This window comes from Octopus bimaculoides, chromosome 27, assembly GCF_046866305.1.
Source record: "Octopus bimaculoides isolate indiv1 chromosome 27, ASM4686630v1, whole genome shotgun sequence".
Classification (NCBI taxonomy): domain Eukaryota; kingdom Metazoa; phylum Mollusca; class Cephalopoda; order Octopoda; family Octopodidae; genus Octopus; species Octopus bimaculoides.
This window is the reverse complement of record NC_142954.1, coordinates 16,362,287-16,380,237: the sequence shown is the minus strand read 5'-3', so window position 1 is coordinate 16,380,237 and position 17,951 is coordinate 16,362,287. Positions and strand designations below refer to the sequence as shown.

Genomic DNA, 17,951 nt, shown 5'->3' with positions numbered 1-17,951 from the left:
AAAGTTAGAAGTGGTAGGGAAAAGCTTTACCACTATTGCTGTTTAGAATAACCCTACCAAAAATACCAAGTTCTTATATATATAATGTGTGTATATATATATGGATGAGGACAATTGTGCAAAGAAGTGCCAGTCTTTAACTGTGGAGGGAATCTGTGGAAAAGGTAGACCCAGGAAGACATGGGACAAGGTGGTGAAGCATGATTTTCAAATGTCGGGCCTCATGAGGGCGATGACAAGTGACTGATACCTTTGGCGATATGTTGTGTTTGAGAAGACTCATCAAGCCAAGAGAAATCATAGTTGTGGCCATTGCTGTTGACATGTAAATGGCACTCGTGCTGGTGGCACATAAAAAGCATGCATTACACTCTCGAAGTGGTTGGCATTAGGAAGGGCATCCAGCCATAGAAACCATGCCAAGCCAGACTGAAACCTGGAGCAGCTCTCTGGCTTGCCAGCTCTGGCTAAACCATCTAACCCATACCAGCATGAAAAATGGACATTAAAGAATGACGAGGTTCATGATAATAATGATGATGAGCTTGATGATGATGATGGTGGTGGTGGTGGTGGTGGTGGTGGTGGTGGTGGTGGTGGTGATGATGGTGGTGGTGGTGGTGGTGGTGGTGATGATGATGGTGGTGGTGATGATGATGATGGTATGTGTGTGCTTGCGGGTTTATGTTATTGTCTTGACATTATTACATAATGGTTGTAAACGAGTGTCACCACCATGCGAGTGGTGTCTATTGTTTCCAGTCTTCAGTAAAAACATGTCTGGTCATAAGGGAAACGGGGGTGGGCGATGAAATATTACCTTGCTTGGAAAAAGGTGAAGGTTGGTGACAGGGAAGGCATTCATCCATAGAAAATCTGCCTCAAAAGATTCTGTACAACCCATGCAAGCATGGAAAAATAGACATTAAAACGATGATAATGATGATGACGATGATGATGATGATGATGACAGTGATGATGATAATGATGACGATGATGACAATCTTGACAACAATGATGACGATGATGTCGAGGATGATGGTGATGATGATGATGGCGAGGATGACAATGACGATGATGATACAGAAGCACACACATCCTCATCTGTAGTAAATGTATAGAAAGCCATAATATTTTACCCAAGTTTGTTCGGTGGAAATATAATTTCCAAGAGGACAAATAACAATTCTTACTCTTTGCCTTGTTCCTCTGCAGGAGAGACAGAACTTGGGCAGCTTTTGTTTTCAGTAACCTCTGTCAGTAATCGAGGCTTGAACTTTGCTGTCAGTCGACGGTTTCGAGGATTCACCAGAAAATTCACTGGAGCTGACATCTGCCCTATAAGTTCCTTAATTTGGATGGCATTGGTTAAGACGTTATCTTCTTTCTTTGGTGGAGTCTTTTAAATTGAAACAGAGAGAATTAAAGAAAGCTAGAATAGGGTGATACATGGTCGAGATATAATGGAACGTAAGGGAGGTGGGCACCAAATAGAGTGAGGGCATTCAAGGTCTTAACTCTGTGCACATTCTCTTCAGATTACACACACACACACACACACACACACACACACACACACATATATATAAAGTTTAAATGGAGAAAAATTTTGATAAACAAACAAACAAATTGGACCACTTCTGTAGATTATTTTTTAATACAAAACATGATATAACATTTCTGTGACACATAACATTTCTTACAGCCGTTTCCGCTTCCAATGCCAGTCGGTGCTTATATATATATATATATATATATATATATATATATATATATATATATATATTGAATAACGAGAGTAGCAATTAATATTATCAAATAATATTAATTAAAACCAGTGGCTAGCATACTTAAAAAATGTCTAAGGACTATGTATTATATTATATATATAAATAAGAGGAATAGCAACAACTTCACTGACGAGCTACAGATGATTACGATAGTAATCAATAATAGCGAAATCTTAAGGTATGAAGTTAATTGCTTTATTTTGTTTGCTAAAATTTTTTAGAAGATATTCTTTGTGGTAAGACAATTTGGCATCTTCTTCTAGCATACTAGAAATCCACTTTGATGGCTATTCCTCTTATTTATATGTTATATATATATATATATATATATACAGAGAGAGAGAGAGAGAGAGAGAGAGAGAGAGAAATAAAGAGAGAGAGAGGCAGGCACAGGAATGGAATGGCTGTGTGGTGAGAAGTTTAATTTCCAATCACAAGGTTCAGGGTTCAGTCCCACTGTGAAGCACCATGGGTAAGTTTCTTCTACTATACCCTCAGACTGACCAAAGCCTTGTGAGTGGATTTGGTAAACAGAAACTGAAAGAAGCCCATCATATATATATATATATATATATAGATAGATAGATAGATATATTGTTGCTATTATGCAAAAATGTTGGAAGTCCAAAACATTGCATTTTCAAAAAAAGAAAAAGTAGTTTCACCGTTCCATAGCAAAACCGTTGTTCTACACTTTGGCAATTTTTGATATCTTGGCATCTGAAGCAGCTGGAGATACAATAGTTTGATGAAAAGAACCAAAAGGCGGGAAGCTGGCGAAAACAGCACGCTGGGTAAAATGCATAGCGGTATTTCATCTGTCTTTACGTTCTGAGTTCAAATTCCACCAAGGTCGACTTTGCCTTTCATCCTCTCGGAGTCGATAAATTAAGTACCAGTTGCATACCAGGGTCGATCTAACAGACTGGCCCCTCCCCAAAAATTTCGGGCCTTGTGCCTAGAGTAGAAAAGGATATCTTGACATCTGAAGCATTGATATGACTCCATCTCACTTGTCTCCCTTGTCAGTCATTAGAAAAGTAGAAAAGTGCTCTCACATGGCTAAGAGTTGTTTTGACTCTTATTTCTAGCAATGCTGGTGCTCACTAGCAGCCACAGTCACTATAGTGACCACTACACCTGTTGCCTTTCGGTTGTAAATTGCAAATAGCCACCTTAATAATTTATCAGGCTGAGTAAAAAATAAGCAACGTTTTAAAACGTGAAATTCATCACAATATATTTTAACAATGTGGAAATTTAATTCATTAAAGTAAGTACCATTACAATCAATACATTTTTGCCAACGAGTTACAAATTTGTTTATTCCAGTAACATAAAAATCTGGAGTTCTGGAACTGATGTACTCTTTGAATGCATTTTCAGCATCGATTTGATATTTGAATTCCTTCTCTTGCAGGAAACCATCAAGGTGCTTGAAAAAGTGGTAGTCGGTGGGAGAAAAGTCTGGGGAATAAGCTGGGTGGGGAAGAACTTTGTAGCCAAGTTCCCACAACTTCTGGAGTGTCATTAGGGAAACGTGTGGTCAAGCATTGTCATGAAGAATGATTGGTCCTCTTCTGTTGACCAGTCTGGGATGGAGGAGTAGCAGTTTTTCATTCATTTTGGCAATTTCATGGCAATATGTTTCTGCAGTAATGGCTTTTCCATGTTTTAAGAAGTTCTAGTGGATGAGTCCAGCAGTACACCACCAAACAATCACCATGACCTTCTTTTTGAAGAGCTCAGGTTTAGGGAAGGTTTTCGGTGCTTCATTTTGGTCCAACTGCTGTAAAGAACGTTTTTATTATTATACAGAATCTACTTTTCATTGCAGGTTACAATATGATGAAGAAATGGATCGCTTTGGTTACAGAGAAGAAACGACAAACAAATTTCATATCTGCACATTTGCTGATTTTAATTCAAATCATGCAGTACCCATTTGTCAAGCTTTTTTGATTTTCTGATCGCATGCAAATGGTTGCAGGCAGTTTTCTGGCTAACTTGAAGATTTTTTCCAATTCTCGAGAGTGGTTTTACATAGCTCTTTCTCAATGACGGTCTTTAATTAATTGTTATCGATGACAGATGCACGTCCACTATGCTCACGATCTTCAAGTTTCAGGTCTCCACTGCGAAATCATTTAAACCCTTTTCGAGCTGACCACTCACTGGTCATTTCGTTGCTGAATCTTTTATTGATATTGTGAGCAGTTTCAGCTGCCTTACATCCTTTTTTTGAAGTTGAATAACAAATTTGCTTGAATATTGTGCTTTGGCAGTTCCATTTCAGATGATTGCAATAACGGTGTAAAAAATATCAATGTTAATTTATTGGTGCATTTGGGCAAATTTATGTCTGTATTATGAGACAATTGCAAAAAAATGTTTCAAAAAATTTCAAAACTCTGCAAAAATCCAGTACAAATTCTTCATGGTTCAAAACATTGCTTACTTTTTACTCAACCTGATATGTATGTATGTACGTATGTAACTACGTGTGTATTTCTTTGTGCCCGTGTTTGACCCCTGCCATTGCCTAGCAACTGGTGCTGATGTGTTTACATTCCTGTAACTTAGTGGTTTGGCAAAAGAGATAAAAAAAAAAAAATAAGTGCCAGGCTTTAAAAAGAAATAACTAAATAGTAGGATTAATTCATTCGGCTAAAAATTCTCCAAGGTGGTGCCCCAGCATGGCTGCAGTCCAATGACTGAAACAAGTAAAAGATAAAAAGATGAAAGACAGTCATAGTTAGCCAGAATTGGGAATCCAGCTGGTTGATTCTGATAGTACTATAGACAGAAGAGGTACCCTAGGACCCGACCCCACAATAACCCCCACCCCCAAGAATAGTGGATGGAGAAGAAAGATGGATAACAAGAAGAAGAAGAGATAAAGAGATATTACACTTGGTTTTTCAATGATGACTATACTTTTCCTTGCAACTGGTAGAGAGATATCTGGTGTTGAGAGAGTCAGCTTATCAAGACTTGATGCAAAGAGTTTTTTTGCTAATGCATCTGAATATAGCCTTGATTTCTCGTAATTATGGTGGAGCCATGATGCAGTTGTTTGCAGATAACTTGGGTCGTTTTTGACTGAAAAGAATTGAGAGAAAGTGTGATCAGCAGAGTGTTATTTCTTTATTGCCCACAAGGGGCTACACACAGAGGGGACAAACAAGGACAGACAAACAGATTAAGTCAATTATATCAACCCCAGTGCGTAGCTGGTACTTATTTAATCGACCCCGAAAGGATGAAAGGCAAAGTCGACCTCGACGGAATTTGAACTCAGAACACAAAGACAGACGAAATACCGCTAAGCATTTCGCCCGGTCTGCTAACGACTCTGCCAGCTCACCACCTTTGATCAGCAGTGTCGTTGGCGTTGTAGACATATGTTTGTCTAGAGTTTGAGAGTGACTTAAAAGGAGGGGAATATTTTGGTGCTGTAGACCCCTAGCAAGTGGCCCAGGCGTCAGGCTGTTGCACTCACAATTGTCAGATCATGGTTTCAATTCCCAGACTGGTTTTGTGTTGAGTTCTTGAGCAAAACACTTCGTTTCATGCTGCTTCGGTCTAAACAAAAACCTGATATTCTGTCTGTTATGATTACGAGGGTTCCAGTTGATCTGATCAATGGAACAGCCTCTTCATGAAATAAACGTGCAAGTGGCTGAGCACTCCACAGATATGTGTACCCTTAATGTAGTTCTCAGGGCGGTTCAGTGTGACACAGCGTTTGACATGGCTAACCCTTTGAAATACAGGTACAACTCATTTTTGCAAGTCGGGTGGACTGGAGCAATGTGAAATAAAGTATCTTGCTCAAGGATATAATACATCACCAGGAATTGAACTCACGACCTTACGATCATGAGCCGAATGCCCTAACCACTGAGCCACGTGCCTTCATTGCTTCAGTTCACTCAGCTGAAAATGGATAACCTTGTGACTGATTGGCATACAAGGGTGACTCAGGGTTGACTCAGGGAAACTAACCTGAACAAAGGTCTCACCATCATCATCACCACCATCATCATCATCATCATTACCACCACCACCACCATCATCATCACCACCACCACCACCACCACCACCACCATCATCATCATCATCACCACCTCCATCATCATCATCACCACCACACCACCATCATCATCATCATCATTATCATCATAATTATTTAGCATCTGCTTTCCATGCTGGCATTGGACAGACAGTTTGACTGCAACCAACTGGTAAGCTACAGAGCTGTACCAGGTTCCGGTCTGATTTGACTTGATTTTGGACTCAGTGGTCAAAATGATGAATAGCACAAGCCGTATTGTGATTCCTGACTGATTGGGATTGGTTTCTCAGCCATGTTAAAGGTTCATTGATTGAGCACAGAATCAGCAGATTTTTGTAAAAAACATGACAAAGACACAGGTGTGGCTGTGTGGTAAGAAGCTTGCTTCCCAACCACATGATTCCAGGTTCAGTCCCACTGCATGGCACTTTGGGAAGGTGTTTTCTACTATAGCCTCAGACCAACCAAAGCCTTTTGAGTGGATTTAGTAGACGGAAAGAAAGAAATAAGCCTATCATATATATATGTATATATATTTATGTATGTGTCTATGTTTGTCGCCCTGCTATATCTTGACAACCAATGTTGGTGTGTTTATGTCCCTATAAGTTTGGCAAAAGAGACTGATAGAATAAGTACTGGGCTTACAAAGAATAAGTCTTGAGTTTGATTTATTTGACTAAAACCCTTTAAGGCAGTGCTCCAGCATGACCACTGTCAAATGACTGAAAGAATAAAAGAATTTATATGGCTGTGTGGTAAGAAGCTTGCTTCCCAATGACATGGTTCCTGGTTAAGTCCCACTGCGTGGCACCGTGGGCAAGTGTCTTCTACTATAGCCTTGGGCCTACCAAAGCCTTGTGAGTGGATTTGGTAGACGGAAACTGAAAGAAGCCCATCATATATATATATATATATATATATATATATATATATACATATATATATATATATATATATATGGGTGTGTCTGTACTTGCCCACCCCCGTCACCACTTGACAACTGGTGTTAGTGTGTTTACATACCCCTAACTTAGCGGTTCAGCAAAAAGACAATAGAATAAGTGGATAAGTACCAGGCTTAAAAAATAAGTTCTGGGGTCAATTCATTTCACTAAAAATTCGTGGTCCCAATCTAATGACTGAAACGGGTGAAAAAGAGAAAAGATACAAAATAATAGGATTTAGCCCCCAAAATAAACAGAATTCTTTTCAACCCTAGGCACAAGGCCAGAAATTTGGGGGGAGGAGGCCAGTCAATTACATCCTCCCCAGTGTTCAACTGGTACTTAATTTATTGACCCCAAAAGGATAAAAGTCAAAGTCGACCTCAGCGGAATTTGAACTCAAAACATCAAGACAGGTGAAATACTGCCAAGCATTTCTGCCAGCTCACTGCCTTCCCAAAATAAGTAGAATTATAACGAGACTGTCATCATTATTTCATTATCATCATCATCATCATTTAACATCCGTTTTCTATGTTGGCATGTGTTGGACGGTTTGACAGGTGTTGGCCAGCTGGGGAACTGTGGAGACACCAGTTGTCTGCTTTGGCATAATTTCTATGGCCAGATGCCCTTTCTAATGCCAAACACTTTACAGAATGTTCTGAGTGCTTTTTATGTGGCACTGGCACATGCATTTACAGGAAATATTTCCTTTGAATTATCTATAAGATCTGTCTCCAAAAGACGAACCCCACTTTTTTTTTTTACCATATTTCTGTTGAAATATACTGATTTTGTTTCAATGAATTATAAAAATAATGTCACAATTAATTTATATACAGTAACCCCTCACTTTATGAGGATCTACATTACAAGACCCTAGATTTACAAATTTTATTTTATAATCAATATAAAAAGGTTAAACAGCTATTTTGTGTGCGTGGCAACACTAGTTCTGATGTGTCTGCACAGCGACAGAGTAAAATGACGGCATAAAATGTCATTTATACTATGGGACGAGTTTTCGCTTTACAAGTGATCTCTGGGAAGAAATTAATTCATATATTGAAGCATTACTGTATGTGGTTTGTGTGTGTTGAACATGATGAAGAACTAAAAATTTATTAATGTGTAAACCAGGTTTGTGTAAGAGTGTATAATGATATAAGGGAAAATATTATATATACTGGTTTGTCTAAGGATGTATAGCATTATAAGAATGTAAATATATAATATATAATTACCTAATTGACGTAATGGTGTTCGCTCCTTGTATCTTGGGAATTTCTTGGCTGAAGTCTCTAGAGTTAAGAAACAAACCTTGTTTTATAAGACAAATAGGTCTTGCTTAAATGACACAACACACACACACAGTCTCCCACAGCTACATACATACATGATGATGACTGCAAACTCGTGTTCAAGTATTGCCATCGTCTGATCGAAAGTCCCACACATGCGAAGGCTACGACCATCCATTTTTGTGATAGGTTTTACTTAATTTTCATCCTGTGCATTATGATTTTTTTTTTATCGTGGGGAAAGGATTTGCACAAATCCAATCCCACTCTCTGAACATGGACAACATAAACTTGAAAAGAACTAGTCTACATCATCGAATATTGCCAGTGTCACAGGTTTTCTCTCAGCGTTTCCCAACAGAAGAGCCTCTCACTCCCAGTGGGCCAAATGCCTGCCTGGTCACCAGCCCAGGTATTTCCACATATTTACATACATGCATACATACACATGTACACATATTGTTGGATGGCCACTGACTGCTCATGAGTTTTTCTGCCCTTTGACAGGTCTTATTTTTCATTCTGCAGGGTGTCCAACAATTACCCTCATCACCAAGCAAGCTTGATGGGCTCACCAGTTTAGTTGCCAACAACCTGACCAAACAACAGGTTGTACTGGGTTACATGTCACCAGTAGCACCCAAGAAAGACCGATACATACTTACATATATGATGGCTGCCCCCTCGTTACTGAGTATGGCCATTGCCTGAGGGTTAACTGTTAATGGTGCTCTGATTGAATGTGATTTTTTAGCCCAGCTAAAGATCTACAATGTCTTGTACAGAATTGGCAGCTAAAACCTTTACCAGCAATAGCCGGCTGTAGTTGTAACTGGGCTTCATGTACCTTTGCATACATGTATACATACATACATACACACATACATACATACACACATACATATCCAGCGAATTTGTCTACAGTTCATCTGCAGCAATTTATCGACAGATACAATTCATTTACACACACACACACAACCACACACACACACACACACACAAACCACATACACACATACGACCACACACACATAGAAGCACACATAAAATGTTGTAGTGGATCATCCCATAAATAATGTGGTTTTTTTCAGTTACATGAACTAAAAGTCAGAGAGGGACAGGATAAACTACCTGCATCAACCTGCTATAAAAGCAGGTAGCAATTTTACCTTGTCCTTATTCTTAGTGCAAGTTTTGAAGAGTACAGTTCGATTTTAACAGTAATTTTTTCAAAGCTATAATGGAAGTGACAAAGAAACATATTTGGTATATTTTGCTTTATGAGTTCAATAAAGGCAACAATGCAACGGAAAGTGCGAGGAATACAAATGCTGTATATGGGGACTGGACAATGAGCGTTAGCCAGTGTCAATGGTGGCTCCAGAAATTCTGAGCCGGAAACTACAGCCTAGAAGACGAGCCTCATCCTGGAAGATCTGAAGAGATCGATGAGGATGTCCTGCAAACCCTGGTGGAACAAAATTTCATTGTAACTGTTCAGGAACTAGCAGAGAAGCTTGGATTTGGTCAGTCAACCATTCATTGACACCTGCATGCCATTGGAAAGGTCAGCAAATTGGGTCAATGGGTTCCTCACAAACTGTCCAAGTCTAATTACATGTAGAGAGTGAATGTGTGCTCTTCTTCTTTGCTGTCACATCTCACAAATGAACCATTTTTTGTCCCACCATATTCACTGGACATTGCCCTATCTGGTTATTATTTATTCTGCAGTCTTCAAAATCATTTGGACAGAAAAATATTAATTCTATAGACGACGTCAGAACAATACTGGAGGAATACTTTTCATCACGGAGAAGTGAATTTTGGAAAAGGGGCCTTGGATGTCTGCCAGATAGATGGAAGAGTGTTGTAGAAAATGGAGAGTATATTTTAGATTCAAAAAGAACTTTGTTGATGATTTTTTTTTTCTTTCTTTGGACTTTTCTCTTTTTCCTTTCTGATGCCTGTGCATATATGCATGTATCTGCCAGTCTACCAAATTGGAACAAACACATACAAAATATTTCAAAAGTAGTGAAGAATTCTCAAAGACATTTTGAAAAGAGTAAAAAATAAAAAAAAAAAAGAGAAACGATAAAAAACCCTTACTCAGTAATTTTTTGGAAATCTCTGTCATTTCATCTTTTATATAATCATCTGGAACAATCAGACCATTTTCTTTGAGTAACTTGGAATTAACATACGACCGGTAGCAGGAGAATCCTGAAAAGATGCAGGAAATGAGATTTAATTACTAAAATTTTAATCATTATCTTTTTAACGTTCACCTTTCAGTGCTTAAGATGGGTCAGACAGAATTTGTTGAGGTAGATTATCTACAGTTGGGTACCCTTCCTGGCACTAAATCTCACCTGTTTCCAGGTAAGGAAATATTTCCTCATTGCCAGTTGTGTTCTTCACTGAAAACTGGAAACGAACGATTCAGCTTGAATGGCAAAACAAGGTTTTAAACTATTGCACAATACCAAGGCAAGGATTCAGTCACACACACACATCATTTAAAGTTCATTTTCCAAGCTGGCATGGGTTGGACAGTGTGACCAGAGCTAGCAAGTTGGGTGGTGGCACTGCACCAGACTCCTGTCTGATTTGGAATGGTTTCTACAGCTGGAAGCTCTTCCTAGCACCAACCACTTTACAAAGTGTGCTGGGTGCTTTTATGTGGCACCTCACAGGCAATTTTATGTGGTGTCACATGGGCACTTTTACGTGACACCACACAGGCACTTTTGTGTGGTGTTGTACAGGCACTTCTACATGGCACCGCATGGGCATTTTTATGTGACATCACATGGGATCTTTTACATGAGCGTTTTTGCATGGCGTCACACAGGCACTTTTATGTGGCACCACACTGACATATTTAGATGACACTGTTATGAGTGCCTCACACCACCTGCAGGATCAGTTATAACACTTCTGCTGCAGGGTACGGTTTTCTTGAGATCAGCCAAACACCAATACACATACATATATCTATATATTTATGATGGGCTTCTACGCAGTTTCTATCTACCAAATTCATTCACAAGGCATCTGTTGACCCGGGATGATCGTAGATGACACTTTCCCCAAGGTGCCATGCAGTGGGACTGAATTCAATACCACATGGTAAGGAAGCAAGATTCTTAACCACACATCCTCATCAGCTTTACTTCCATTATCCATGCTGACATGGGTTAGAAGGCTCATTCCAGTCTAACTCATCTCAAGCTGGGGCATGTCACTTCCGTAGACAGATGCTTATGCGTCATTTGGCATAACTGCTACAAATTGATGCCCTTCCACTTTCCAATAATCCTATGGAGTGTATTGGAGATGCTTCATTGTGGCCCCTTAAATGTTATTAGATATTATAAACAGTAATTAGAGGCAGCAGGCAGTAACAACAAAATAACTGTTAATTGCTTTTAGGGTCTCACTGAAAACTGTGTCTTTGAATTCATTTGTACCACATTCCTGTTGATAACATCTGTTAATTCCCCTCTCTCTCCCTTTCGCACCCACTCTCTCCTTCTCCCTCTCCCCCCTCTCTCTTCTTCTTGCCTCCACTCTCTCTCTACAAAATCTTTCTTTAACTGTTGGTACAGCCTTGCTGAAGACTATAAACACAGACAGAAAGAAACACACACAGAGGACAGGCTTCTTTCAGTTTCCATCTACCAAATCCACTCACAAGGCTGTGGTCAGTTCGAGGCTGTAGTAGAAGACACTTGCCCAAGATGACATGCAATGGGACTGAAACTGGAACCATGTGGTTGGGAAGCAAGCACCCAATATAACCCATCATAATAATAATAATAATAATAACAATGATCCTTTCTACTATAGGCACAAGGCCTGAAATTTGTGGGGAGGGAATGAGTCAATTATATTGACCCCAGTGTTTCACTGGTACTTAATTTATCTACACTGAAAGGATGAAAAGCAAAGTCGAACTCGGCAGAATAACAATCATCATCATCGTTTAACGTCCGCTTTCCATGCTAGCATGGGTTGGACGATTTGACTGAGGACTGGTGAAACCGGATGGCAACACCAGGCTCCAGTCTAATTTGGCAGAGTTTCTACAGCTGGATGCCCTTCCTAATGCCAACCACTCAGAGAGTGTAGTGGGTGCTTTTACGTGTCACCCGCACGAAAACGGCCACGCTCGAAATGGTGTCTTTTATGTGCCACCCGCACAAGCCAGTCCAGGGGCACTGGCAACGATCTCGCTCGAAAATCCTACGGGAGCCAGTCAGGCGGTACTGGCAACAGCCACGCTCAAAATGGTGCATCTCATGTGCCACCCGCACAAGAACCAGTCCAGGGGCACTGGCAACAATCTTACTTGGCTTGCCGGGTCTTCTCACGCACAGCACATTTCCAAAGGTCTCGGTCAGTAGTCATCGCCTTGGTGAGGCCCAATGTACGAAGGTCTTGCCTCACCACCTCAGCCCAGGTCTTCCTGGGCCTACCTCTTCCACGGGTTCCCTCAACTGTTAGGGTGTGGCACTTTTTCACGCAGCTATCCTCATCCATTCTCACCACATGTCCATACCAGCGCAATCGTCTCTCTTGCACACCACAACTGATGCTTCTAATGTTCAGCTTTTCTCTCAAGATACTTACACTCTGACATTCTTTCCAATGGCAGCACAAGGCCTTAAATTTGGGAGAAGGGATTAAGTTGATTACTTCGACCCCAGTGCATGACTGGTACTTAGTTAACTGACCCCCAAGAGGATGCAAAATAAAGTCGACCTCGGCGACATTTGAACTCAGAACGTAGTGTAAGACGAAATACCGGCATGCTAATGATTCTGCCAGATTGCCGCCTTAATAATAATAACTTCTAACTTGTTGTCCCTTGATGTCTCTGAGTGAGACTTGGAGCCAACTTGTACAAATACAAAGCAAAAGTCAAACATATAATAATAATAATAATAATAATAATAATCGCTGACAAATGGTATAAACACCATCCTGTAGCTGTGACAGGGAGAAAATGTATCGATTCTCTGGGACTTCCCCGTACATACCGACAAGGCTATAAAAGCTAATAAACCGGATATTATTATAAAAGATCAGACAAAGAAGACGTGTTTATTAATTGACATGAGTATTCCCTGCGATCATAATATAGCGGCGAAAGAATTTGACAAGATCAGTAAATATAAAGACTTGCTAATAGAAATTGAAAAAATGTGGCACCTCAAGGCGACTACCATACCAGTGATTGTAGGATCTCTAGGAATGATAAAAAAAGGTACTGAAACCTATTTGAAAATGATACCAGGCTTACCATCCCTACAGGAAGTGCCAAAATGCGTGCTAACTGGAACGACTCATGTACTAAGAAGAGCATTATCGTTGTGAAAACAACATCCATTCATGAATTTTTTTTTTTTCTTTTCTTAAATACATGTTTTACCTGTGAATTTACGTGTGTAAACTGGGAATGCATACGAGTTTCTCTGCCCTAGGTGCACGGAAAACACTCGGCGAGAAATGGAAGAAAATTTGAAGAAAGAAGAAAAAAAAACAACATAATAATAATAGAGACTAAAACAATACCTATTGTCATAGGTGCCCTGGGAATGACAGCGAAACGGGCTGATTACTACCTAGCTCAGATACCAGGAAACCCCAAAATGGCTGAAGTTCAAAAGATAGTGCTCATGGGAACTGCCCATATCCTACGTAAAATACTGTCTATGTGATCTCAAATTTTAAAACAAACACATAATTTTCTTATGGTTTCTTAAACATTCACTAGAACAAAACTGTACAAATCCAAATATATGGTACCCTAGGCATAACACCTATATGAACTTCTAACTTGTTGTCTCTTGAGGTCTCTGGGTGAGACTTGGATCCAACTTGTACAAATTCAAAGCAAAAGTCAAACATAAAATAATAATAATGGTTTTAAATTTTGGCACAATGCCAGCAAGTTCAGAGGAGGGGGTAACTTGATAATATCAACCCCAGTGCACAACTGGTACTTATTTTATCAATCCTAGAAGGTTGAAAGGCAAAGTTGACCTCAGCAGAATTTGAACTCAGAATGTAAAGACACTAACCATTTTGTCTGGTGTGTTAATGGTTCTGCCGGCTTGGTGTTTCAGTGTATGACATATAATGAAAGGTATTTCAAATGTGACCCTCCAGCCTTCTTTGTATACATCAAGGACTGGAAACACTTTATGATTATATAGGCGCAGGAGTGGCTGTGTGGTAAGTAGCTTGCTTACCAACCACACGGTTCCGGGTTCAGTCCCACTGTGTGGCACCTTAGGCAAGTGTCTTCTACTATAGCCTCGGGCCGACCAAAGCCTTGTGAGTGGATTTGGTAGACAGAAACCGAAAGAAGCCCGTCGTATATATGTATCATCATCATCATCATTGTTTAACATCCGCCTTCCATGCTAGCATGGGTTGGACGATTTGACTGAGGACTGGTGGACCAGGAGGCAACACCAGGCTCCAATCTGATTTGGCAGAGTTTTTACAGCTGGATGCCCTTCCTAACGCCAACCACTCCGAGAGTGTAGTGGGTGCTTTACACATATATATGTATGTGCGTATATATGTTTGTGTGTCTGTGTTTGTCCCCCCAACATCGCTTGACAACCAATGCTGATGTGTCTATGTCCCCGTAACTTAGCGGTTCGGCAAAAAGAGACCAATAGAATAAGTACTAGGCTTACAACGAATAAGTCCTGGGGTTGATTTGTTTGACTAAAGGCGGTGCTCCAGCATGGCCGCAGTCAAATGACTGAAACAAGTAAAAGAGAATATATCTGCTCGATCAGGGCAGACCTTGGGCCAGACAACAACAACAACAACAACTGTTTGTTATTTTCTTACCTTTGGGAATATCCAGGATCTCATGCCCGCCAAAATTTTTAAAGGTGTTCAACATCCTTTCATCTGCTGAGACCACCCGAGCTTGAACCTGCATCAGATGGTGTTCCAGCATCGAGATCTGGGACAGTCTCTTCTCTCTCTCTTTACAAACCTTTCAAGGGTGGTGGTGGTGGTGGGAGGAGAAAAGGGAGCAGAAAATGAAACGGAAATAAAACAATAAAAAAGCAAAGACCAATAAGTTATAGTATGTGTGTGTGTACATGTGTGTGTGAGTGTGTACATGTGTGTGTGTGTACATGTGTGTGTGAGTGTGTACATGTGTGTGTGTGTACATGTGTGTGTGAGTGTGTACATGTGTGTGTGTACATGTGTGTGAGTGTGAGTGTGTACATGTGTGTGTGTGTGTGTGTGCTGTGAGATGACATTCTTGATGGTGGTGGTAATGGTGGTTTGGTGATGATTGTAGCAGTCAGTGATGGTGCATGGCTCACTGGTTAGAGGTATTTGGCTCACAATCATAAGGTCATGAGTTCAATTCCCAGCAACATGTTGTGTCCTTGAGCAAGACACTTTATTCCACATTGCTCCAGGCCACTCAGCTGGCAAAAATAAGTTGAACCTGTGATTCAAAGGGGCCAGCCTTGTTACGTTCAGTGTCACGTTGAATCTTCATGAGAACTATGTTAAGGGTATGTGTGTCTGTGGAGTGCTACTACTACTACTACTGGTAGTAGTAGTAGTAGTGGTGGTGGTGGTAGTAGTGGTGGTGGTGGTAGTAGTAGTGATGGTGGTGGTGATGGTGGTGGTAGTAGTAGCAGCAGCAGTAGTTGTGGTGGTAGTAGTAGTAGCAGTAGTTGTGGTTGTGGTGGTGGTGTTAGTAGCAGTAGTTGTGGTTGTGGTGGTGGTGTTAGTAGTAGTAGTAGTAGTAGTAGTAGTAGTAGTCGTAGTAGTAGTAGTAGTAGTAGCAGCAGCAGTAGTTGTGGTTGTGTTAGTAGTAGTAGTCGTAGTAGTACTACCACCACCACCATATTACAAAGTAAAAAAAGAAACAAAAACAACAATTTGCCAAAAGTGAGGGCTGCCAAGCAGGCCATCTCTCACACTCAACAAACCTGGTTCAGCCATTCTACATATTTCTCATGGTAGGGGTCCTTGCTGCCCTTTGAAGTGATGAGATTCTCCACCGTTGTCATGCACAGTTTGTCTTTGCTAAGGATGTCCCTCAACGCCGACGTCAGCACGTGGTTTATGTCTTGACACTTAATAGGGGCCGGTCGTTGCAACAACATGGTGTTTTCAGGGTTTTCGGACCCTGTGCGACATGGGCTTTGGTTTGTTTCATTGCACCTTCAAAGAGAAATCCACACAGCAACAATCAAGAGAAAAAGAAAAAGCTCCCAATCAGAGATGGCCATATCACAGATGCAATGAATGCTTAGTACCACCAAGTGGGCCAGTTTTGATAAGCAACCACTTCTCCTGTCTGCCTACATCATCATCATCATTTAGCATCCATATTTCATGCTGCCACAGCTTAGATGGGTCAACTAGGATTGGTTTCTACAGCTTAGATGGTTTGATTAAGATGGATGCCCTTCCTAATGCCAACCACTCCAAAGAATGAACTAGGTGTCTATTATGTGTCGTCCAGACCAAGTGCCTTAAATATGTCACTGGCACAGGAGCCTCTAACGTGTCACCAACATGGGTGCCTTTAATGTATCACTGGTACAGGTGCCTTTAATACGTCACTGGCACAGGAGCCTCTAACGTGTCACCAACATGGGTGCCTTTAATGTATCACTGGTACAGGTGCCTTTAATACGTCACTGGCACAGGAGCCTCTAACGTGTCACCAACATGGGTGCCTTTAATGTATCACTGGTACAGGTGTCCTTAATGTGTCACTGGCACAGGTGCCTTTAATGTATCACTGGTATGGATGCCTTTAACATGTCACCAGCATGGGTGCTTTTAATACAGGAGTCGTCAAACTGGGGTAAAATTGAAATTCTTGGAGGTAATGAGGAATCTTTAGACATAAGTAAAATCATATAAAAAGCATGTTCCTTGTTATGACAGAAATTTTTCTTCTGGCTCTGAGGAAGCAGTCAAAGAGTTGCTGCCTTTTGCAATAACCTATCTTTGCAAACAAGGATTTTCCACTCTAATGAACATAAAAACAATGCAGGGTAATCGATTGGACTCCAAAGACTATATCCAAATTGCTCTGGCATCAAAATGGCCCAATTTTGAAGTAATTGTAACAAAAAGGAAACATCATCATTTCTCCAAAACCTGAAGCGAAAAAGTTTCTAGAAAAATCCTTTTGTTTCCTAATTAGGATATTAATTTATTTTATTGCATTTGTTTTATACTTTTAGGCAGGTTAACTAGGAAGTTAGTTTTTGTATGTGGCAGATGTTCAGGTGCAATAAACACTGTAAACAAACAGGAAACAACTTCTATCTCATTCCAGGGAGAAAAACTAGAGGTAGTTGATAGCTTCCGCTATCTGGGTGACCAAGTTAGTAGTGGGGGTGGGTGCGCTGAAAGTGTAGCTGCTAGAATAAGAATAGCCTGGGCCAAGTTTAGAGAGCTCTTACCTCTGCTGGCGACAAAGGGACTCTCACTCAGAGTAAAAGGCAGACTGTATGACGCATGTGTACGAACAGCCATGCTACATGGCAGTGAAACATGGGCTGTGACTGCTGAGGACATGCGTAAGCTCGCAAGGAATGAAGCCACTATGCTCCGTTGGATGTGTAATGTCAGTGTGCATACCCGACAGAGTGTAAGTATCTTGAGAGAAAAGCTGAACATAAGAAGCATCAGTTGTGGTGTGCAAGAGAGACGATTGCGCTGGTATGGACATGTGGTGAGAATGGATGAGGATAGCTGCATGAAAAAGTACCACACCCTAACAGTTGAGGGAACCTCTGGAAGAGGTAGG

At 40.6% G+C, this 17,951-nt stretch overlaps 1 protein-coding gene across 1 annotated transcript in view; it reads right to left on the bottom strand.

The window, feature by feature from the left end:
- LOC106868914 (deleted in lung and esophageal cancer protein 1) overlaps nucleotides 1-17,951 on the bottom strand; it is a 128,196-nt gene that overhangs the window by 104,117 nt on the left and 6,128 nt on the right. The window contains exons 3-8 of the mRNA XM_089343358.1: nucleotides 16,111-16,345; nucleotides 14,999-15,149; nucleotides 10,232-10,345; nucleotides 8,063-8,119; nucleotides 4,702-4,892; nucleotides 1,194-1,399 (exon numbers count right to left, since the gene is read on the bottom strand). Of these exons, the coding sequence (XP_089199484.1) occupies nucleotides 1,194-1,399; nucleotides 4,702-4,892; nucleotides 8,063-8,119; nucleotides 10,232-10,345; nucleotides 14,999-15,149; nucleotides 16,111-16,345 (954 nt within the window). The remainder of the gene's footprint in view (nucleotides 1-1,193; nucleotides 1,400-4,701; nucleotides 4,893-8,062; nucleotides 8,120-10,231; nucleotides 10,346-14,998; nucleotides 15,150-16,110; nucleotides 16,346-17,951) is intronic.